The sequence below is a fragment of the Ananas comosus genome, linkage group 6, assembly GCF_001540865.1.
Source record: "Ananas comosus cultivar F153 linkage group 6, ASM154086v1, whole genome shotgun sequence".
NCBI lineage: Eukaryota > Viridiplantae > Streptophyta > Magnoliopsida > Poales > Bromeliaceae > Ananas > Ananas comosus.
In genome coordinates, this window is record NC_033626.1 from 13,648,474 (window position 1) to 13,670,543 (window position 22,070).

General features: G+C 40.6%; 4 protein-coding genes across 4 annotated transcripts; all 4 read left to right on the plus strand.

Moving 5' to 3' along the window:
• Positions 1,753–3,092, plus strand: LOC109711242 (fasciclin-like arabinogalactan protein 1). Its single transcript, XM_020234187.1, has one exon. The coding sequence runs from the start codon at positions 1,940–1,942 to the stop codon at positions 2,693–2,695; it is 756 nt and encodes a 251-aa protein (XP_020089776.1). The 5' UTR covers positions 1,753–1,939; the 3' UTR covers positions 2,696–3,092.
• Positions 4,323–11,226, plus strand: LOC109711932 (NAD-dependent protein deacetylase SRT1). Its single transcript, XM_020235308.1, has 14 exons — positions 4,323–4,624; positions 4,958–4,987; positions 5,140–5,232; positions 5,338–5,457; positions 5,892–5,992; positions 6,089–6,197; positions 6,606–6,685; positions 7,677–7,755; positions 8,121–8,174; positions 8,669–8,762; positions 8,948–9,030; positions 9,876–9,943; positions 10,063–10,165; positions 10,616–11,226. The coding sequence occupies exons 1-14, from the start codon at positions 4,526–4,528 to the stop codon at positions 10,904–10,906; spliced, it is 1,404 nt and encodes a 467-aa protein (XP_020090897.1). The 5' UTR covers positions 4,323–4,525; the 3' UTR covers positions 10,907–11,226.
• LOC109712155 (nuclear transcription factor Y subunit B-9-like) lies at positions 15,641–16,452 on the plus strand. The gene has a single exon (XM_020235579.1). The coding sequence runs from the start codon at positions 15,739–15,741 to the stop codon at positions 16,450–16,452; it is 714 nt and encodes a 237-aa protein (XP_020091168.1). The 5' UTR covers positions 15,641–15,738.
• LOC109711808 (probable L-type lectin-domain containing receptor kinase S.7) lies at positions 19,387–21,815 on the plus strand. Its single transcript, XM_020235052.1, has one exon. The coding sequence runs from the start codon at positions 19,561–19,563 to the stop codon at positions 21,607–21,609; it is 2,049 nt and encodes a 682-aa protein (XP_020090641.1). The 5' UTR covers positions 19,387–19,560; the 3' UTR covers positions 21,610–21,815.

The following is a 22,070-nucleotide window of genomic DNA, read 5'->3' on the forward strand; positions in this document are numbered from 1 at the left end:
TTAATACAAAATCCGGCCAAGAAAAAAAATGAAAAAAAGGTACTTCTCAAAATAATGTCTAGTTTGGGATTTTGGTGGTCAAAGCTATTAGTTTACCTATTTCTTGAGTTGTTGTTCTCATCACCGTTTTATAGTATTGCATAAGAGAAAATTGAGAGGATTTTTAAATTTTTTTGTGTCTTTTAAATATGAAAGTGGATGTTTTTAGGCACCACAATCTCAAACTGCATGTAAGCTAGATCAACATTATTTCTCTGGATCAACAACTTTCGAGATGGTTCAGGTTCCCTACCTTCACTCCAATATCTGGTCACTCTTGCGGGTACAGCCGAACAGTTTGAAGGTGAGACATTGGAGGAAAACAAACCATTTACTACATGATGTGGTTTGATTCCCTCCAATTCTCACGTTCAAAATTCGACGATGGTTAAGACCAAGGCCTACGAAGATAAGCTACAGAAAATAAGAGAGTTTGTTGACTCATTGAAGATGAGATGTTGGAGGAGAATGAATCTTTCGTTGTTCTCTGCGAACAAAAAGAGTTCAATCTCCTGCAACTCTCTCCTTCCAAGCCCCAAAATGAGTAGATATATGAACATGTGATAAGGCTTAAAGAGTTCCTACTCTCAAATATATAACCAGAGAACACCAGAGATGCATAAGTATGTTGTGAGTGTACTTCTCTGTTCCACTTCCACACTACCCGCATGTATTTGACCCACTTTTGAATCCGGGGATGATAGTGGAATATGTCTATGACCCACGGGCCAAGAAGAGCCCACGGATAGATTGAACCTTTTAGCGCGGTCCACTATATGTGAGATGACAATTTATTGGGCCCGGCTCATTAAGATGTGGGCCTAAGTTCGGGTCGGATCCCGTAGCTGCTATGGCTCTCTACCCTGTCTTAAACCAAACAGCGAATCCCCATCAAGCACAGAGAACGCGGGGGCAAAGTGGGCGCGCGGATTTTGGATTTTTGCTTCGAGTCCGTAACCGTCGGATCGACCAATGTGAGCCGTTCGATGGTGCGGTGGGCCCCGAACCTGCCCACATCCAACGCGAGAGACAAAATGTCACTCCCCGAGCGCCCGGAGCGTGGCGAGGGCTAGTGTCGGTGGCCCCACCATACACGTGGCGGTCGTGGTCTAATCCCGATCGGCCTCGTTCCTCGCGCCACGTAGAACAGCAACTGTCCCGTCCTGAACGAAATTACCGTTTCACCCTTACAGTAGTGTTATAAGTTATAACAAATAATAATCAGTATGAACCGTAGGATCATGGATGAACGGATCGGAGAGGGAGAATAAAAAGGCGTTGCGGTTGCATTTCCGATGCGAAGATGCCGAGGGGCGAGGGCACGTGCACCGCCCATGCCACTTTGACTGGAACTAACCTGAGAGTCTGAGACCCTCGTTGTTCGCGTTTTCTATTGCGAAGTGCGAACTAACTCCCGTCTCTATAACGGTACGGCTGTTAAAACCACGCAACCGTCCCCTTTTTTCTTTTTTTTTTTTAATTAAAAATTCATTCCTTCAACTAATCGTATTCCACTGTCGGCCTTACTGTGTGCTGAGCTAATTGTACCTGTTTATGCTAATCGATTAGTGTAAAATCAAATAGTAGTTCAGGGTGGGAGTGAAATAAAATTGCTTTTAACTCTGCTTTACAAGTTACAAGCCACTTCAAGTTATATTAATGCTATTAGACAAATTCTTTAAAAAATGTAACAATGGCAGTTGGTGAAATTAGAGAGAACAGCAAGGGCATTTTCCATCAATCTCCAGCTAGACGCTCATCATAGTGTGTACTTCATTCCAGTAGTACTCACCACCATCTCCTCACTCCCAAGTCCCAACCCTCTGCGAGCTCTCCTCCTCCACGCCAGAATTAATTAACAGAGCTATACAAGTAATCCAGGCTACAGCCGACAACAACAATGCGGCTCTTCCTGCTGCTGCTGCTGCCGCTCCTCCTGTTATCCGCCGTCCAGATCGGCGCCGCCGCCGCCGCCAAAGCCCCCGCCGCCGCCCCAGCCGCGAGCAACCTCACCGATCTCATGTCTCGGAAGGGCTGCAGGACGTTCGCGGACCTCCTGCTGTCCACCGGCGACGCCGCCAAGACGTTCCAGGACAGCGTGGCGGGCGGGCTGTCGGTGTTCTGCCCCGCCGACCAGGCCATGAAGGCCTTCCTCCCGACGTTCAAGAACCTCTCCGCCGACGACAAGCTCTCCCTCCTCCTCTACCACGCCGTCCCCGTCTACTACTCCGCCGACAGCCTCAAGACCAACAACGGCGTCATGAACACCCTCGCCACCGACGGCACCGCCAAGAACTACAACTTCACCCTCCAGAACGACGGCGAGCACGTCGCCATCCAGCCCACGGCGGCCCCCGCCGCCCCCGCGCGGATCACGGCCACGATCCTCGACCGCGACCCCCTCGCCGTCTACGTCGTCGACGAGGTGCTCCAGCCCCGGGAGATCTTCAAGCCCGTCGCCGCCCCGGCGCCCGCCCCCGCGCCCGCCACCGCGGCGGCGGCGCCCAAGAAGGCGAAGCCGGCCGGGCCGGACGCGGCGCCGGCGGACCAGAAGGTCGCCGACCAGAATGCTGCCCATAGGGTTCCATCGGGGCGGTGGCTCACCGCCGCGGCGGCGGTGGCGCTCGCGGCGGCAGCTTTCGCGGTGGCGGCGTAGGGTTTCTATTTTGCGCTGAAAAACCCTTATTCGGAGCTGCTCCTTTGGCTTCTTCGTTGTCGATTGAAGAGCAAATAAGACCGGAGGAAGGAATCTATATATGCTGCTTTTGTATTCCACTGTGTGTATTTTTCTCCTTTCGTTTTTGTGGATTTTTAGTGTGTGTGGTAATTTTACAGCGAGAGAATTGCTGAGATTGTTCATACTTCTTTTTCATTGGTGTTTTGCCCTTTTTCTTCGTTTGGAATGTGTTCTTAATTAAGGTTTTTGAGGGGTTTTTTTTTTTTTTTTTTAAGGTTGGGATGTGTTGAGGATTTGAGGAGAACCGAATGGAAGGATTGTTGTCTTTCAGACCCCTTCCTTTCTCCTCTAAATAATATTATATCATTTTTATCAATCTTTGATGCACTATGCTACTACTAAAATCATCTGGGTGGATTTACTTAAAGAAGTCTTAAAAATGTGTTGTATTAAGTATAATAGGCAATAATCAACAACTTGCTCTAGTCAAATGTCTAGATTTTCTTTCTTTGCTAGGTTTTGATTTCTTCTTCTCAAATCTCAATGAAGTTATTCCGCAAAATCTGCCGAACAGCAGGTCTACCAAACCGAAGCCATTAAATTTAGTAAATATATATATAAAATTAAAAGAAAATATTGAACTTGTACGGCAGGTTGAAAAGATCACCAATCAGTGCTAGCAAGCTACTAACCCAGTGTGGAGCACATGCTTCCAACATTTCTGCTTCAGCTATAAATGAGAAGACTGGGAAACAGTTGGAGGCCTAACCAATTTGGCTGGACTTTTATTTTTTGTGGATTCATTGATAGTAGGATGGCCCACATGTGGAAAGTTAAAGGCCTCATTTAAGCTGTTGTAGCTTAAAAGGATTTACCAAATCTCCCTCCTTTTTCTGCAGGCAAATCCTCCAGAATCCAGCTTCCTTCATTGCTAGAGCTTCTATTTTGCTACCTCATGCTTTTCAGCATGTTCCCAGAAAATGATCACTCCCTCTCTTTTCCATGTGAAGTGTTTACATCTGTAAAGCATATACCTGAAGCTTCTAATCAACTTATATTGTTGCACTCTAAAAGCATACAAAATTAAAGCTGTTCACCTTAGCTGGAGTTACTTGCCTGTCAATCAATTCTTTCGTGTGTTAATCTGGTATCGGATGAATGACCTACCCAGATCCATCAGAAATGACACGAAATCGAAAAGCCGTTCAACATACACATAAGAGCCAAAAAAAATGTGTCGTGTGTTAAGCAGTGCCGGTCGTTAATTCGAATTAAACCTGATTAATTCCGGCCCGACCGGCCCGACCTAGCTCGCCAAATCAATGGAAACTTTGTGGTGGATTGGGCCTAAAAATCATGTTTCGGCCCAGATTGTTTATTTTGAGCTGCGTCGAGATTTCCACTTGCGATTGAACTTCGGGCCGAAGATACTGCTTGGATTCGGCCCGTTCTACATTTTACACCTCGCCTATTAATTTCGGGGGCCCACGGGCCCAAGAAACGAGAGGCCGAGATTATGCACTGACCCCGAAGAGGTGACAGTTCTCTTATGCTCACGGATGGTGACCACAATCCCCTCGTATTAAATCTCTAATTAAACCACGAACCCGTCCTAGCGTACAGGGGAAGACCCAAATAGCCTTTTATGTAATAGGCGAAAAAAAGCATTCGCTCCCTCTCCGGTTCTTTCCCCCTGTGGAAGGAGTGGGGGGGAGAGAGAGAGAGAGAGCGCCATTGTTCCTCAGAAATAAGAAGGGTTTAGAGAGGTGGAGAGAGAGAGAGAGGTGGAGAGAGAGGGAGAGAGAGAGCATGTCGTTGGGTTACGCGGAGAAGTTATCGTACAGAGAAGATGTGGGCACGGTGGGAATGTCGGAGGTTTTCGACCCACCCGACATTTTGCAGCATAAGGTAATCTTTTTTTCTCGTTTTAATCTTTTCCTAATCGGTTGTTCTTACGTCGTTTGACACGTTAATCTTAGTTTTATAGGTTAAAATGCTTATATTTTGATAAATATTCAAAGAACCTATTAAACTCTTGATTTTAGGGGCATCAAGGAAATTTTTTTTAGGGTAAATGATCTTACGGTAGTGATCCTTTAATTATATTTGAGAGTAAATTGCCCTTGAACTTGTATGATATTTACCTGTTGAAGTTAAACACATGGTCTTTTATCTTTTAATATGCTTTTATCTTTTAATATGAATCTTGATGTACCCTTTGGATTGGTTTTGTTAACGCAGATTGAAGAGCTCGCAATGATGATACAAAAGGTTAGAAACTATATTTCGGCCGCCATTAGCTGTTTCTCATGGTGTAATTGCTTTTCTTTCTCGCCGTGCGTTGTTTTGATCGCTACAATGTTTAGTGATGTCTAAGCTGCACGGTTGTGATTCTCACATGCTTAGAGTAATCTTTGCTGCAGAGTAAACATGTGGTGGCATTCACAGGGGCAGGGATATCAACTTCCTGTGGGATACCGGATTTTCGCGGGCCGAAGGGTGTTTGGACTCTTCAGGTTGAAGAGTTAGTTTTATTCTCTCATTTGTTGTCAAATAAAATCTTCAGCTATGTTGTACTAGTAACTTAAAGAGTATCAATCTGTTTTATATGTGCTTCGCAGCGTGAAGGAAAGGGTGTGCCTGAAGCATCGCTTCCATTTCATCGTGCAATGCCGAGTTTGACTCATATGGCTCTAGTGGAATTGGAAAGAGCAGGTATCTTGAAGTTCGTTATCAGTCAGGTATGGACAGATTGTTTCTGATTACCACGTTTTCTTGATACTTTTGATTTTCCATGCAATATGTTTGTAGTTTGATGTCGTGATTTGTTGCCTTTGTCGTGTGATCTCTTTGGAATGCGACATGGTCTGCACTAGCTTTACAATCAAAAAAGGAAAGATCCATAACTGCTCGTTAGAACTTATGTACAGTTCTAGCGTAGAACTTAAAGAGATGATAAGCACTACCAAGAAAAAGAGTCAATACTGTTCCCTTAGTTAACCTGGTATACATACAAGTGTTAGCCTCAAATATTTTCCATCCTTGTTCCTCAAACTCTATCTTTGTTTCATTTTTTTTAATTAGCCCTTTCACGAGCAAATATTTGGTACATATAATCTTAGTCTGTTAGTCTGACTCTGGGCTGAGCAGAACTTATCAGACTCCTGTTTGCCAGAATGTAGATAGCCTTCATCTTCGATCAGGTATACCGAGGGAGAAACTTGCTGAATTGCATGGAAATTCCTTCAGAGAAATTTGCCCCTCTTGTGGAATTGAGTAAGTACTGACCTTTCATCCCTTCAATATATTACTTGTACATCTGATTGTAACTTCTATCAATATTAAAACTCAAAAGCTCTTCTATTTTCGAAGGTATCTTCGAGATTTTGAAATTGAAACCATTGGGATGAAAGACACATCAAGGCGTTGTTCTGATGCAAAGTGCGGAGCAAGGCTAAAGGATACTGTCCTTGATTGGGAGGTGACCTACCGCCGCTTTAATTGTTTGGCTAATTTTCACCATATATCTACTTGCTTTATTCTTTTGATGAAATGCTTACTTAAAGATTATCTATATTTGTGAATCTGGAATGTTCTTAATTATCCGGTTGGATAATTTGCCAGTTCAGAGTGGCATTATTATATTCTGTTATAAAACATAATTTCCAGATAAAGCTTTTAACTCTTTATTCGTTTCTCAAATGTATTGGCCTCTAGTAGCTACGGTAGTAGAGAGCTAGTTGAACTTTTTCCTGGGTTTGATTGTTGCTCACTTTGTTTTTTGGTTTATGAGTGGTTTTGTAATCATTGATACATTGTGGTTCTCTATTGAATCCACTTCGTCTAATCAAACTCATGAATTATTATCGGGTGCCTGCACATTTTGCAGGATGCTTTGCCACACAAGGAGATGAATCCTGCAGAGAAGCACTGCAGAATAGCTGATGTTGTACTATGTCTTGGGACAAGGTATTGATCAAGCTACATAAGTGAGAAAATTCATCTTATTATTGACCTTTTTTTAGCAAATCTCTTTCTTTCTGTCAACGTGACACCCCAATTTCCTACATCGGATGGAAAAAGAAAGGACCAAGAGCTCTAGTAATAATATTTGGACTTAAAGTATTTTGGGCCCGTGGTTTGGGTTCGATTGTTATTGGTGCTAGTGGGCCGGGTCGTTACAGTAGTCATGTGATTTCATTGTTATCTAGACGATCCTTTAATGCAAAACTTAGTATGTGTTTATAATACTCATATTTTCCTGTTTGCACTGGATTAGATGCTAGTTCATTATTTTTATGTCATAAGAAACTAGTTACAATTCTATTTGATCAAGAATACTCAAAAAAAACTACATAGAGAACATAACTCTTAACAAAACCTAAATATGATGCTGCATAATGCAAGATCAATTGGCTACTAAAGCAAATCAGTTAGAATGTTTATGAAGGTAGCAAAAACTTGATCATCTGACAGTAATGGGATTATGTTGACATACTTAGAATTACAACTTCCAATTTTTCATTTTAATTTTGTTAATTAATTGTGATATGGAGATGTTTGCATGAATTCTGTGATAACAATATAACATGGGTATATAGGACTGATTTAGATTGAATATTATTACAAAATCAAGATGAAATATCAAGAGCCTTCTGTTTGAACCTTTGAGGAGGATCATTTGATTGTATCTGGGCTCTAGATGTTGTTGTATGGAAAGATGAATTACAACTTTTATGTCATGTTGCTCACCAACGTCCAAATGGGCCCATCAAGCATTAGATATGAGGGCATCCTTAAAAGAGCAGAATGGAACCTGTCTACTATGTTCGATGCCTGTTTGAAGCTTAATAATAAATTTATTTTTTTTCTTCCTGACACTTATTTCATTAGTTTTTTTTACCATCTTATTAACACCTTTTCCATGCCTTCTCATATATCAATACATTACCCTATGTAGTTTGCAGATAACTCCTGCATGTAACTTGCCTTTGAAAGCTATCAGGAATGGAGGAAAGATTGTTATTGTAAATCTGCAGGTTTGTACGCGAATCTAATCTATTTAGAAGTGGTATTAACTTCTCCTTGGCCTAATCATTGAGCATGCTAATGCATGCTATATACCTTATCCTGAGATGCTGTTTTCACACTAAGCTTTTATACAAGTTGAGTGCAGCTCGAGAAGATTGTTTGTTTCAATAGTTACTTTATGAATTTGCTTTAGACGACTGGTTAGTCGTGTAGGTCTGTAATTTGACTAAACTTGTTTCATTTGTATACTGTGTTTCTTTCAACAGTTTGCCTGCTTAACATTAAATGCTGGTTCCTATTGTTTCATGTACTTTCACACAAAGCTGCTCACTCAGCTGTAGCACCGTAATTTTTTTTTCTTTTTTTGGGGCAGCCTACTCCAAAGGATAAAAAAGCCAATCTTGTGATCCATGGGCTGGTTGATAAGGTAATCTTTCTTCGAGTCTTTAGTTCTTTCTAGCTTTTTGCTATTTTGCCTATTCGAGATATTTCATATCCATTACTTTTTCATTTATATGGGGTTGAAGTTTGTCATTAATCTCTTAGAGGTATCTGTTTCGTCGAGTTGTGGCATGCCGGCAGTGCTCTACATAACTTTTTGAGACGGCAAGAATCTCACCATGCCTGACTCATACGCATCTTAGTCCTAGTTCGGGGATTATTAGGAACTAGGAAGTGATGAAAAGAACCTTGATGCCTGACTCGTGGGCATCTTAGGTCTAGTTTGGAATGCAGTGTTCCAACAATTTCTAACTCAGGAATCTCAGGCCTAGTTTTTTCAATTATAATATAATTTTTTTCTTCCTAATTGCAATCACCAAACTATTGCGGGGTTGCCTTTGTTAGAGTATAGTTATTTCAGTTTATTTGTTACTTAATGTTGACTCTTTCTCGGCTTATGATTACGTGTATTTAGAACAGGTCATTGCAGGTGTCATGCACATTCTTAACCTGAGGATTCCGCCATACATCCGAATTGACTTTGTCCAGCTCAATATTTTGCATTCACCAAGAAGTAAGGCTACCAATTATTATCTTAAGTGCGGATAGCCTTTCCACTTCTCTGTCTATTTGTTTTATAAGGTCATATTCTAGATGAAGTATTTGTATTAAAAATACCCTTGTATGTTATTTTTATGGAGGGATGTAGGATTTTACCATACCAAGGAGTATAATATTTTCGTTACACGCACTATGCAGAGCAAACTTATGTTAAATGGACCCTGAGGATTACAAGCATACATGGACAGAGAGCGCCATTGCCCTTTCTTAATTCAGTTGAGGTAGAAATTTTGATGCGTTCTTAATCCCAATATTTGGCTCTTTTTTGTGGAATGTTGGTGGTGCATCTGTTCAGTTGTTCAGCTATTTACTTGAAACTTGTATGACAAAGGAGATCACACATAAGGCACATGTTGTGAAGACTTGATTGTATGGCAAATTATAGAAGATTAAAAGAAACTGATCAAATTTAGTACTTTTTTATTAGACCTTGGTATATTTCGACCTTCTCATGTTTGGTTGCTTTGCAAAGACATGTGACACATAGGAGATGGCATATATCATCATAATTTTTACGTTCTGGTTCATTTAGTGGCCTGAAATTCCTATTATGGCAACTCCATTTGTGGTTCTGTAGTGGTTTAAGATGTCCAATATGTATATATGCACACACAGCATTGCTTCTTACTTGAGTGACATAGATTACAATTTCCAATTAGTGAGGCGCTTTCTTTAAGTGATTAGGAATCTTGTGCATTAACATGTGATATTTTCTGGAGAGAGGAAATCAATCTATTGTGAGTTATTGTAACACAGATGTAACGACATCTTACTGCTATTTGATTCAATGCTCTAGAAACTGAGAATTTTGAACTTTGAAATTCGAATTCCACATTGATACCCTGCTCATAAGAGAGAATCCCCTAAAATAAATGAATAGACTCCATGATCGTAACTTTTTGGTTTTGCCTTGAACACTAGCTCATTGGTGTACATATGGTGAATTCTTTTAAAGTTTGTTTTAACGAAGTTTTGTTATTGGCTGTACTTTTGGTTTCTTTTTATAACAAACTGCTATAGTTATATACTTTGATACCTGTTCTTTTATATTTTCTTCTCTCTATAGGTTTCTTTTCCTGAGAGACCAGACATGAAGTCTGCTTTCCTGCAAAAGCAGCCATTCTATTTGAAGAGGTACTGCTGATAAATTAATGATGATATCTGAAAAGATATACTAAGATCTTAAGCAAGCATTCTATTTCTTTCTTCTCGCATCTTTTTTTTTTATTTTTAAATTGTTACTTATTTTGTAGGGAGACGTCAAGAAAAAGACCCTTCAACATGATGTTGACATTCAACTTTAGTGATGGATGTGGCTGTCGGTCTGCTACTATCGAATGGCCAGTTGACTTCCAGGTGAGAAAGAATTGCTTGATCTTTAAACTGATTTGATAATAATGCACATACATATGCCAGCTAAGCGTTCTTATTGCCATAGCAAGTGTTTAGCTTACTCTACTGTGCTCTTTCTCCTAATTTAGTGCTCTCTAGGACATTCATCAAGATTATTCACCACCTTGCCGAATATTTGCCTTGATCTAATCAACGTATAGGGCAATTTATTCTAGTCAAATCTTATTTGAGTTCAGACATACTCATGCCTATCAAGATGTGTTAATTTTTGGTCACTTCTGGTCAGCAACTAGTGCTAGCTTAAGATTTATAAGTTGCAACCAAGGAGAAAAGGAGTTGCTAGTGGCCCGTAAAATACATGACCAACATAAGGACAAAGCTGAGAGCTCCCTCTCTCTCTAGTTTCTTTATCTTTTTCCCAGCACTAAGTTTTTCAAGTTCTCAATAATCCAGGTAAAAAGTGCCAGTTTTATTCTCGATAAGAATGCGGTTCTTCGGGAGCTGAGGGATGGTGCGGAAAGGAGATCTCTCTGTGGGCAACATGCTATTTTGGAGAGAAAGGTCCAACCCCGTTCAGAAGTTGGTGTTAGTGCTGTTGTGACGAATATTGTAAGGTATAATAGCCCAGAAAATGCTGATAGAAAATCTGAGACTGCTGTAAACCGCAAGTTTGGGATCAAACAGTGCACCGAAGATGCTAATGGCTACTCTACACCTCCTGAGAAGAAACCCAAGTTACGCTGAGTGCCTCGTTTCTTCTTGTTCGGGGCATAGGATCAATAACTTATTTAGATTAGAGACACACCTTGATTTAGTTTTAGTACTAATGGTGGCAATTTTTTGGTCTTTTTACGGAGGCTGAGCTGAATTTTGTATGCTACACCCAGTCTCCATTTGTACATAAGATGCAGGGCAGGCAAGGAAGAGCGTCTTAACGTAATGTAACTAAACAGGGCCTTCAGGCACTTCGACTTGAAATTATATACATGCTGTGTTAAAATATGAAGTGAGCTTAACTTTGTGTATTTGTTGGATTAGTAGGACCATTTCGCGAGTGGAATGTACTATTGGGTCTCTCGCTGTGAATTTTGCGAGATGGAGTACAAATTCAAGTTATTGTGTAGAAACTTGATCTATGAAGATTGATCCCACAATAAAAAGAAAGAGGCTGTACTACAAATTTTTATCATTCTCCTGCAGTTGAAGGATTCTCCCACAATCCATATTAGCTGCAAAGAAACCCATTCATGAGCTAAAGAGTCGGCTATGCCTCATTCAACACCTATTTGTGTTGATCATTGAGGATGAATGGGCAACAAAGTGAAGATCTTAGGAGCAAGCAACAACCGAGTCAACTCCTCATTCTTTGAACTGCTTGACGTTACAAGAGCGTTCATTCGGAAGGCCCTTGTCTTACATTAAATACAAAACTTCAAATGTAAAACTAGAATGCCACCAAATGGAGACTTCTCTTTCCATCTTTTGTAATTTGATGTGCAGAAATTTTTTGTGCATTGGTATTGTAACAACGATCCAACTATCGTTGGCCACGCCGGCGATAAAGCTGATGTACTTCGACACACACTCATGCTTCGCGTGGGCCGGCAGCACCCTCTGCATGATCCGGATCACATTTGCGATCATTATGAACTCGTCCTGCTCCCGCACCGCTGTCACTGCCCCCCACTGCAGGAGCCTACTGGGGCACTGGGGTGCCACCGGCAGGAGCAGGGTGGTCATCCGCCGACTGCTGGATCAGGTCCGTTTTGGCCGGTAAACTAGGGACTATCAATTTGGCGTAGGGCACAATAGTGACTAAATATTTCCGTTGCAGCAAATAAATTGACAAATTGAAAAAATACAGCAACAAGAAATGCTTTCTTTTTCAGCACCATTGCTTAGAACAGTTGGTTGAGGTTTTCTTTTACTTCTGAAGATCCAAATTTAAATTTTGAATTAACTACAATGAATGCGTGCGCTGATGTTGATGACCATGGCGTTGACTTTTTATTTATATAAAAAAGATACAATATATATGCATCCTCCTCTCTCTATCAACGTGGAGCAAACTAACACTGCGAATGTGTAGTTGACCAGAGTATATATACAAACAAAAGAACAAAATCTATACGTTTCGCGGCTCGGATTACTTCACGCATATTTATATATATATATGGGGCTCACCTCATCCATCAATTAAAAGACGTGGAACTACAGCAGTATACATATATATACTAGCTAGCTAGAATTGGCACGCATGAAGTAATGAATTAAGCACGCATGTATATATGTACAATATTAAAATGTGTATATCCTGCCACCTAATGCTTCTTTCCAACGTTAACTTCTTAGAACCTCGGAACACATAAACTCTTAATTAATTAGGCCAGCGAGAAATTTAAAATTTAACACTCTAGCTAAAATTGTGTTGTTAAAGTTCATAACTCGATCAGCACTACTATGTGGTTTTTCAAAATTATGCAACATGAAAGAAAATTTAGTTTTCGTGACAACTGATCCCTATAAGCAAATTACGCTTTGAAATTGCAAGAAAATTTATTTGCAGTCAACAATTCCAATGATATTAGCTTTTCATCTGAAAGGAAATTATTTTGCTTCTAATTGAAAATTGAAAGGCATGCACTGCCCTATAAGCAAATCTCCATAAACAAATTCTATCTATAAATGTTTGTGCATTCAGTAATAATAGTACATTATTGAACAACTTTGTATACATAATCAATGATGGACAAAAGAAATACACATATATATTCTTTTGAGAGTTAAGTCAACTCCAGATAAACCGGAAAATTTTTTAAGAAAGATAAACAGATGTCATTTACAGCCCAAATATCTGAATCCCTGATTGTGATGCACGCGGTAATTAACCCAATAACCGGACCGAATACGACACCGGTAGCTAGCTAGATTTGGCGTAAATGGCATGTTTTGGTTTAGTATTGCTGAAAAGGTCACTTCCGCCCGACTGAATGCGACATACGATGCTGCTAACGATGAATAAGATCACTCTTTTAGCTTTCAATTCTGATTTGGTGGTTAATCTGGACAGCAGATGACACAAGTGAAACCCGACCGCATACGACACGAGTTAATACCGACAGCATACGACACGGCGTAAAGTTCATTTGTACCTTCCAGTTTATAAGCTACTGATCGATCAATTATCAGGAGAATTATGATCAGTGCATATGTTAGACTGTGTGTTGTCAATTAATTATATATACCGATAAACCTCAACGAACTAAATTAAGCATCGAATTACATTTCATGTACATAAACTCCTTTCAACGAAGATATCCTAAGAGTCATTGGTGCATTTGCATAGCATTACTCTTTTCACAGTATCAGTAACGACTCTCTTTTCTTTTCTTTTTCTTTTTCTTTTCTTTTATTTCGATACGAATTACATTCCTAGTATTTCTTTGTGAATTCTGTTGTTTTCTTCTTTATGACATGTAACTAAATTCAGTTTAATTATTAATTGAGGAAACAAGGACTAAAGTGCAAAAAAACAAACTCCATTGACAAATATATGCAAAGCTTACATTACCTACAAATTTGGATGTAGAAAAATCACTACAACCAAGCTCCTAAGCACTACTCAAATGGTTTGTGTAGGTTAGTTAACCAATAAAAAACCTACAGAGTGGCATGAAATTAGGGTTTCACCAGCTTCTTCTTGCACACGATCCTCTGCATGCATGCATTAATGTAGAGCCCAGCTACTAATTTAATGCACTCGTCACAGCAAAAGGATATATATCTCTAAAAATCCAACACATTTAAAGCGTAACCGCCTCTTAATTAATTAGTTAAAACTCCGGTGTTGCCCACAGTTCTTTACACCGAAGCATATATGATACCCCATATGTATATGGGCCGTTTGATTAAGAGCCTAACGTGATCACCACCGCCGATTTTTTATTTTTTAAATTAACTTCCACCAATTGGCGATACCGGGATTCTTCTCTATTTCCTCTCGTTCATGTCGCTGCACGTAAGCATTGCTTATGCCACGTGTGGTTTCGTTCCATGGCAACAACACTATATAGTTGGCCTCATTGAGAGCTCTCTCACTCAACACCACCACCATCACCATCACCAAGGGGAGGGAGGGAGAGAGAGATAGAGAGAGAGAGAAAGATGGAAGGTGTTGGTGGTGGCTCCCGTAGCTTTCAAGGGCTACAAGGAAACAACTTGGGTAATGCATGTGTGTGTGCGCGCGCGCGCATGCGTATGTCTCTGTGTGTGTGTGCGCGCACGCGCTTGCGTATGTCTCTGTGTGTGTAGATACATTCGCGCGCCGAGTGCATCGTACATCTCAGCTTGTTTCAATGCTGATATAGGATAGTGCATGAGATGTATGATGCAGTACTGAGTCTGGAGAGAAGTTTCTCGATCGTTGTCGAGTTACTCGTATTTTCTAAAACACTGCCTTCTTTGTTTTAGTGCAGTTATTTGGTGATTGTTGTCGATTCATACGATTATATTTGCTGTGTCCCTTCTATTTTTCTTTTCTGACTCTACCAGCCATGCATGAGTTGTAACAACTCACTATCGACGGGGGATCTTCGCAAAACCCTTCTTAATTTCCATCCATTCAAGCTCACAGTTAGCCATTGCATGCATGCATACCAACAGCTTCTTTAATTTCCTTTATTTATGGTCCTCCAATTTCTTATTTTCATCTGACCTTATTTCAGTTATGGTAATTATTGTTGTTCGCTTAGCTTCTTTATTATTATTATTTTTTTTCCCTTAGTGAAATAAGGATTTATTCCCTTTACATTCACAAGTGAAAAAAAAAGAGAGAGAAAAAGGTCGCGCTTTTTATTTTGAACTCTCTCGTTTCCAATTAAGAAGAGTTCAATGGGAGCTCTAAAAGCGTTGGGGAGAAGCATAATTAAGGTGGCAGGTTTTGCATGCATATACTTTCATCACCTCATGCACACCGACTACTTACTATACTAGCGTAATTTAATTTAATGCACTGTTCCGCGCCAAAAGAGCCTTTGACTTTGAGTTGTTCCACGTCTTTTGATTGATGAGGTGGGCCCACCCATGAAGCAATCAGAGCCGTGAAAACCTATAATGCATGACAGCTTCGCTTGTAACGAGGCCGTTCCCCTGCGTCACAAAAGACGGGTCTCTTTTGTCCTTTTCCTGCTACTCTGTGGTCAACTCTATATATATATATATATATATATATATATATATATATATATATATATATATATATATATATATATATATATAGAGAGAGAGAGAGAGAGCATTAATTATAAAATATATATATATAAATATTATTTTTATTTTAAAAATCAACACTATAAAGTGTTTTTATAGTTTACAATCAACTGTTTTAATCAGTGGTAAATTATTTCTATTGCCAAAATTGATCGGTGTTGTCTCTGCATCATTTGATAGGCTTTCCTGTCCTGGCGGCGGAAGCTGACCCCGTCCAGCAGGCCGTGCAGCACGAACCTGCTGCTGCGGTGGGCGGCGGCGGCGGCCACCAGGCGCCCCAGCAGCACGTGCGGGAGCAGGACCGGCTGATGCCGATCGCGAACGTGATCAGGATCATGCGGAGGGTGCTGCCGACGCACGCGAAGATAGCGGACGACGCCAAGGAGACGATGCAGGAGTGCGTGTCGGAGTACATCAGCTTCATCACCAGCGAGGCCAACGAGCGGTGCCAGCGCGAGCAGCGCAAGACCATCACCGCCGACGACATCCTCTGGGCCATGTCCCGGCTCGGCTTCCAGGACTACGTCGAGCCCCTCTCCGTCTTCCTCCACCGCTACCGCCAGGCCGAGGGCGACCACCGCGGCTCCCTCCGCCCCGACCTCCTCCCCATCGCTCCCCTCCTCAAGCGCCACAGCAGCAGCAGCAACTCCCACCAATCCAATCTCGCCTTTCCACTGCTTCCGCCGCCGCCTCCGATGCCGATGCCGATTCTCCATGACGAAGCACCCCCCATGACTGCGCACCCGCTGCCGCTGCCGCTGCCGCTGCCGAGCTTCGCCACTGCTGCTGTTATGCCGCCATCGCAGATGCTGCCGCCATTCACTGCTGCTGCTGTTGTGCCGCCGCCGCAGCATAATCCGTTCGGGCAGATGTACGGCGGAGACGGAATGCTCGGAGGGTACTACGCTGCGGTGGGGATGTACGGAGATGCGGGCGGCGGTGGCGAGAGCACCTCCTCCTATGTTCCCGCGATTGCACCGCCCAACTTCGACCACCACCATCCTTACGCCGCCTTCAAGTAGCGAGCCGCCGCCCCTACCTGACCAGCATAAATAAATAATAATAATAATAAGAAAGTAAAAATAAATAAATATATCGATCGATCAAATAGTAAGTAATGTGTGAACTGCATGCATGCATGCATGCTCTCCGTGATGTCGGATGTATCTCGTTTTCGGAAGGAAATTTGTGTCCATCTTTAATGCAATTAATATTAGTTATTATTACAATATCACTGATGAACAGAAATTTTCTGCATATATATCAGATTGCGGCAGAGTAATTAATAGACAACTTTACAATAATTTTCTATATAAATTATCCAAAGATTGATGGAAATTATATATTTTTTCCTTCCCATACATAATTTTTTAAAATAGAAATGAAAGGATTTTTAGCAGACAAAAGAGATTGACTTATTTTAGATTGGCTGAAAATTAAATAGGAATCAACATATAATAGTGCGATTAATAATCCAAGAATTATAGCAGATGGCATACCTTGAGACCAAGACATAGATTACCACTTTTCTGCCGTGCTTTAATGCGCACAAAACAGCTTCCTAACAATATATATATATATAGGGAAAAAAATTTCTCAGATACCCTTCTAAAAAATATAACTCTAAAAATGTCATAAAATACCCCATATAAAAATGACAAATATCATGTATACCCTCCTAAATTTAAAACCTTTTCAAAAATAAACCTACCATTTAGTGCCCATCCAAATGAAAGTTAATAATATTTTAAATTCCAACTTTACCCGTCTTATATTTTAATGGTCAATTACTTACTTTATTCATAAACCCCTGTTTATTTGAAATTTAACGTAAACTCTATCATAGACTAAAGATTTAGTAAAAATTGATATGATTTAGTTTAGAAAAATTATTCATTCAATTGAAATAAATATTTCTATTTCAACATAAATTGTAGTTAAATTAAATTTTATTTTTGCTTCATTGTTAAAATAAGAAGATAATTCATTTTAGCTGGGGCTACACTTTCTTTTTACTTACCAACGATTAAAAATAATAAAAAATTTTAATTTGACTACTTAAAATATGAGAAAGTTTGTGGTTGTGAAATACACATTATAACTGGAGAGCAATACATTAGTATGAAAATTCGAGCCCCAGATAAAAAATTATGTTTATTTATGAAAAGGACTTACTAATTTTTATAATCAATGGACATTTATATGAACAATAATAGTTTTGAATAAACCAAATTGAAACGATGAAATTTTTAATTAATAAAAATTTCCAAAGTAAGTAATTATTTCATCAAATTTTAATACCTTTAACTAATTTTCATTTGAAAATACCAAATTCATTTAATAGCTAATTAACTGATTAACTTGAGGTAAAAATATTTGAAATTCAAAATAAACAAAATAATTGAATGGATAAATTTAAAAAAAGAAATGGGTTAGCAAACATTATTACCCCTCACCAATTCAATATTTTTAGCGGATAAATAGAAATTTTATTCTTAACCTTATCAATATACATATAATGATTAACTAGATTAAAAACGGATCCCAAACTAATGATAGCTATATGTTGGAGTTTGTTTTTAAAACAAATTAAATATTCATAGGGTTAATTTTAGATATTTTCAAATTGTTAGGGACAATTTATTAATATTATTAAACTTGTCAAGAGTATGAATGAAATTGATCCCCCTAAAGAAATAAGTGGAACAAAGGGCTAAAATGGTAATTGTATATTTTAAAGCAAAAGCAAAAAAATGATTGAGTAACGGAAGTCAGCAAAATAGTAACCGGAAGGCGCATTTATGAAAGAAATATTGTATTTAGAGGCGTATTTTATGAAAATTTAAAAATTGAAGAGGTATTTATGATATTTCCATAGTTTTGTGAGGCGTAAATGAAATTAACTCCATAGAGAGAAGCAGAGATGAGAGAGCAGAGAGAGTTGAGCTACAAATTCTTTCAAAAGTATAAAGAGTGGTTGTTTTGAGTTTTTAAGCCATGGATTGTATGAAGAGATATAGGGTTGAGATGATTGGTAATAGTGGTGAGTGAGATGATGTGATAGGTGTGTGGTAGGTGAATGTGTTTTGACTTTTCAAAGACTATTAAATAATAAGGAGTAGCATCCAAGAGCCTAAAAGCTTTAGGAACACCAAAGAGTTGTTTACTATCGAGAGTATTCTAGCTCAACTCATATATATATATATATATATATATATATATATATATGTATGTATGTATGTTGGCGCGCGCGTCTTTTTTTAATTTATGTAGCACTTTCGAGAAGAGTTCGTCTGGTGAGACAGTTTCAAATCTAGTAGTTTACAACTTGAAATTACCGCCAATCTCTTATTACAGCTTTTTAGACTTGATAAAATGGCTAAGATGTAGATAAAATTACTTTTAATACCGATATATATATATATTAATTTAATTATTTATTTTGTCAAAAGCAGAAGTAGAAGTAGAAGTTGAAGTTGAACCAAAATAGATAGCTGACGTAAACTGTGCCATTGGCCCAAAACAGCAGAGCTATATTGGCATTTGGTTGGGTTTGAATTGAATTCAGGTTAATTAGATTTAATCGATCTTGGTCCCCTCCACACTGATTTTGCAGATGCAATTTATTCATCGCGTCACAATTGTATATTACTTTCCCAATTGAATAATAATATCTAACCCCTATTCCGAACATAAGTACAATTCCCATGTGATTAGTGGTACATGACACATGTGATGATTCATCCTCTCAAACTTACAACTCGCAAATGGGAAAGCTCACCCACCACCAGCACCTTCCCGACCGTTGGAAACCCTCGTTTTCAAACCGTACACCCCACCCCCCCCAATCCGACCGTTGGAACCCAAAATTCCAAACTCTCCGGCCCCAGTCCCTCCTTTCCCCATTAAAAAAAAAATTGCACAACACTCTTATCCTTTCCCACTGGAGAATCCTGTCCCCTTCTCTCTCTCTCTCTCTCTCTCTCTCTCTCTCTCTCTACGTTCACACTTGAGCTTCTCCATGAAACCCACTACTAAGTACTCCTTTCTCTATTTTGGCCCCATCCATTCCCCTCCCATTTGTACCTCTCTCGTGCAAAAAGAAGCCACATCTCTTACTAAGCTCTTTAATGGCCTCTCATCACATACAAGCTCTGCTCTTCTCCCTATTCCTTCTCCCCTCTCTACTTCTATCTGCACCAATCTCAGCCAAAAACATAAGCTTTGACTCCGCCTCCTTCTCCTTCTCCAACCTCACCCTCCTCGGCGACTCCTACCTCCGAAACGGCGCCATCGGCCTCACCCGCGAAACCGACGTCCCCTCCTCGAGCTCCGGCACCGTCGTATGCAATCTCCCGGTCCAATTCTACGACCCATCGACGAACACCTCCGCCTCTTTCTCCACCAAATTCTCTTTCTCAATCACGAACCCGAATCCTCAGTCCCAAGGGGATGGCCTCACATTCTTCATCTCGCCCAGTAATGAGACTCTCGGCAGCACGGGCGGCTATCTCGGCCTTTTCAACGCAACTGCGCCGGCGAAAAACGGCTCGATCATCGGGTTCGAGTTCGACACCCGGTTGGACGAAGAATTCGGTGACCCAAATGATAATCATGTGGGATTGGATATCAATTCTCCCAACTCGTCGAAGGCGGTGGATGCCGGTTCTTATGGGATCGAGCTCAAGAGTGGCAACACAACCACCGCTTGGATCGATTACTATGACGGTGACAATCAGCTTGAGATTCGGTTGTCGTACTCGGCCGTCAAGCCCGAAAAGCCGGTCTTGTCCTTGCGAGTCGATCTCTCCGAGCACTTTGAGGAGACCATGTATGTTGGTTTTTCGGCTTCGACGGAGGGAAGCACGGAGCTCCACACCATTAAAGATTGGAGCTTTCGCACATTTGGGCTCCCTTCTCTCAATCCCTCCTCAATCAATCCATCTCCCGACGGGCGCGGCAACACGTCGAGCATCATCCCCGCGATGCCCGCCACTAGCCCTCGTAGCAGCTTTCGGAGGAAGCTCGGCTTTGCGCTAGGAATCATGGGCCCTGTAGCTCTTTGCATTGCTTTTGTTCTGTTTGTTTGGGTCTCAATCAAAAAGTATATGGAGTACAAAGCAAACAAACAGGGTTTAGCAACAGAGTTTCTGAAAGGGCCAAGGAAGTTCAGTTACAGGGAGATGAGCACTTCCACAAGAGGTTTTCACACAAGCAGAATAATTGGGAATGGGGCTTTTGGGACGGTGTACAAAGCAATAATACCAGGATCGAGGATCGCATTCGCGGTGAAACGGTCGAAGCAGGCTCACCAAAGCAAGAAGGAATTCATATCCGAGCTATCCATAATTGCTTGCCTGAGGCACAAAAACCTGGTTCAGCTCGAAGGTTGGTGCGACGAAAAGGGCGAACTGCTGCTCGTGTACGAGTTCATGCCGAACGGGAGCCTCGACAAGCTTCTGTACCGTGAACCGAACTCGTGCGGTTCGAGCCCGACGATACTACAATGGCCCGACAGATACAACGTAGCGGTCGGGATCGCCTCTGTTCTATCGTACTTGCACCAAGAATGCGAGCAGCAGGTGATACACAGAGATGTTAAAACAAGCAACATATTGTTGGATTCCAACTTCAATCCAAGGTTAGGGGATTTCGGCTTGGCTCGGCTTACGGACCACAACAAAAGCCCTGTTTCTACTCTAACTGCTGGGACTATGGGTTATCTAGCTCCGGAGTATTTGCAATATGGAAAAGCCACTGAAAAAACTGATGTTTTTAGCTACGGAGTGGTGGTGTTGGAAATTTGCTGCGGGAGGAGGCCAATTTTTGACAGAGAAAACGAAAGGGCGAAGAAGATGGTCAACTTGGTCGACTGGGTTTGGGGATTGTATTCAGAGGATAGGCTCATTGAAGCAGCCGATGCAAGATTGAATATTGGAGAGTTTGAGAGGGAGGAGATGGAGAGGCTTCTGCTTGTGGGCTTGAGCTGCGCGAACCCGAACTGCGCAGAGAGGCCGACGATGAGGAGGGTTCTGCAGGTGCTCAACCGCGAGGCGGAGCCGGTCGCGGTGCCGAGGAAGAAGCCGCTGCTCGTGTTCGCGTCGAGCACGTCGTTCAGCATGCGGGAGATCGTCGCGGATTGCGAGCAGAGCATGAAGTCACAAGAGATTGGTTGTTAGCAATTTAATTGTAATAATCTGTAGTAGTTAGTAAGGAAATGCAGCAATCAATTGTTTGTTCTTTGAAGTTGGTTTTTGTTCTTTTTATTTTGTTCTTATTCAATTTGGTAGATCTCTTTATATTTGTGAGAATTGTGGTGGTAGTGTGATTGTATTACTCAAGTAACCAATAAAGTAATGTAACATACTAGAATTTTCTTCTTCTTTTTTTTTTTTGAGTATTATGAAGCATGTTGTATAATTACTGTGCCATTCTTTGCGATCTAAAACTTTATATTTGAAATTTGTTAAATCATATAAAACAACCGTTACCACTATTTTCAATATTTATATTCAATAAAATTATTTTTTTATCGAAACAAAATATGTCTCATGAAGAAGCAGAAATTGAGCTCAAGCAAAATATGTCTCATAAAGAAGCAAAAATTGAGCTTAATGCATGATTGTTGTCTAGCTCGAAT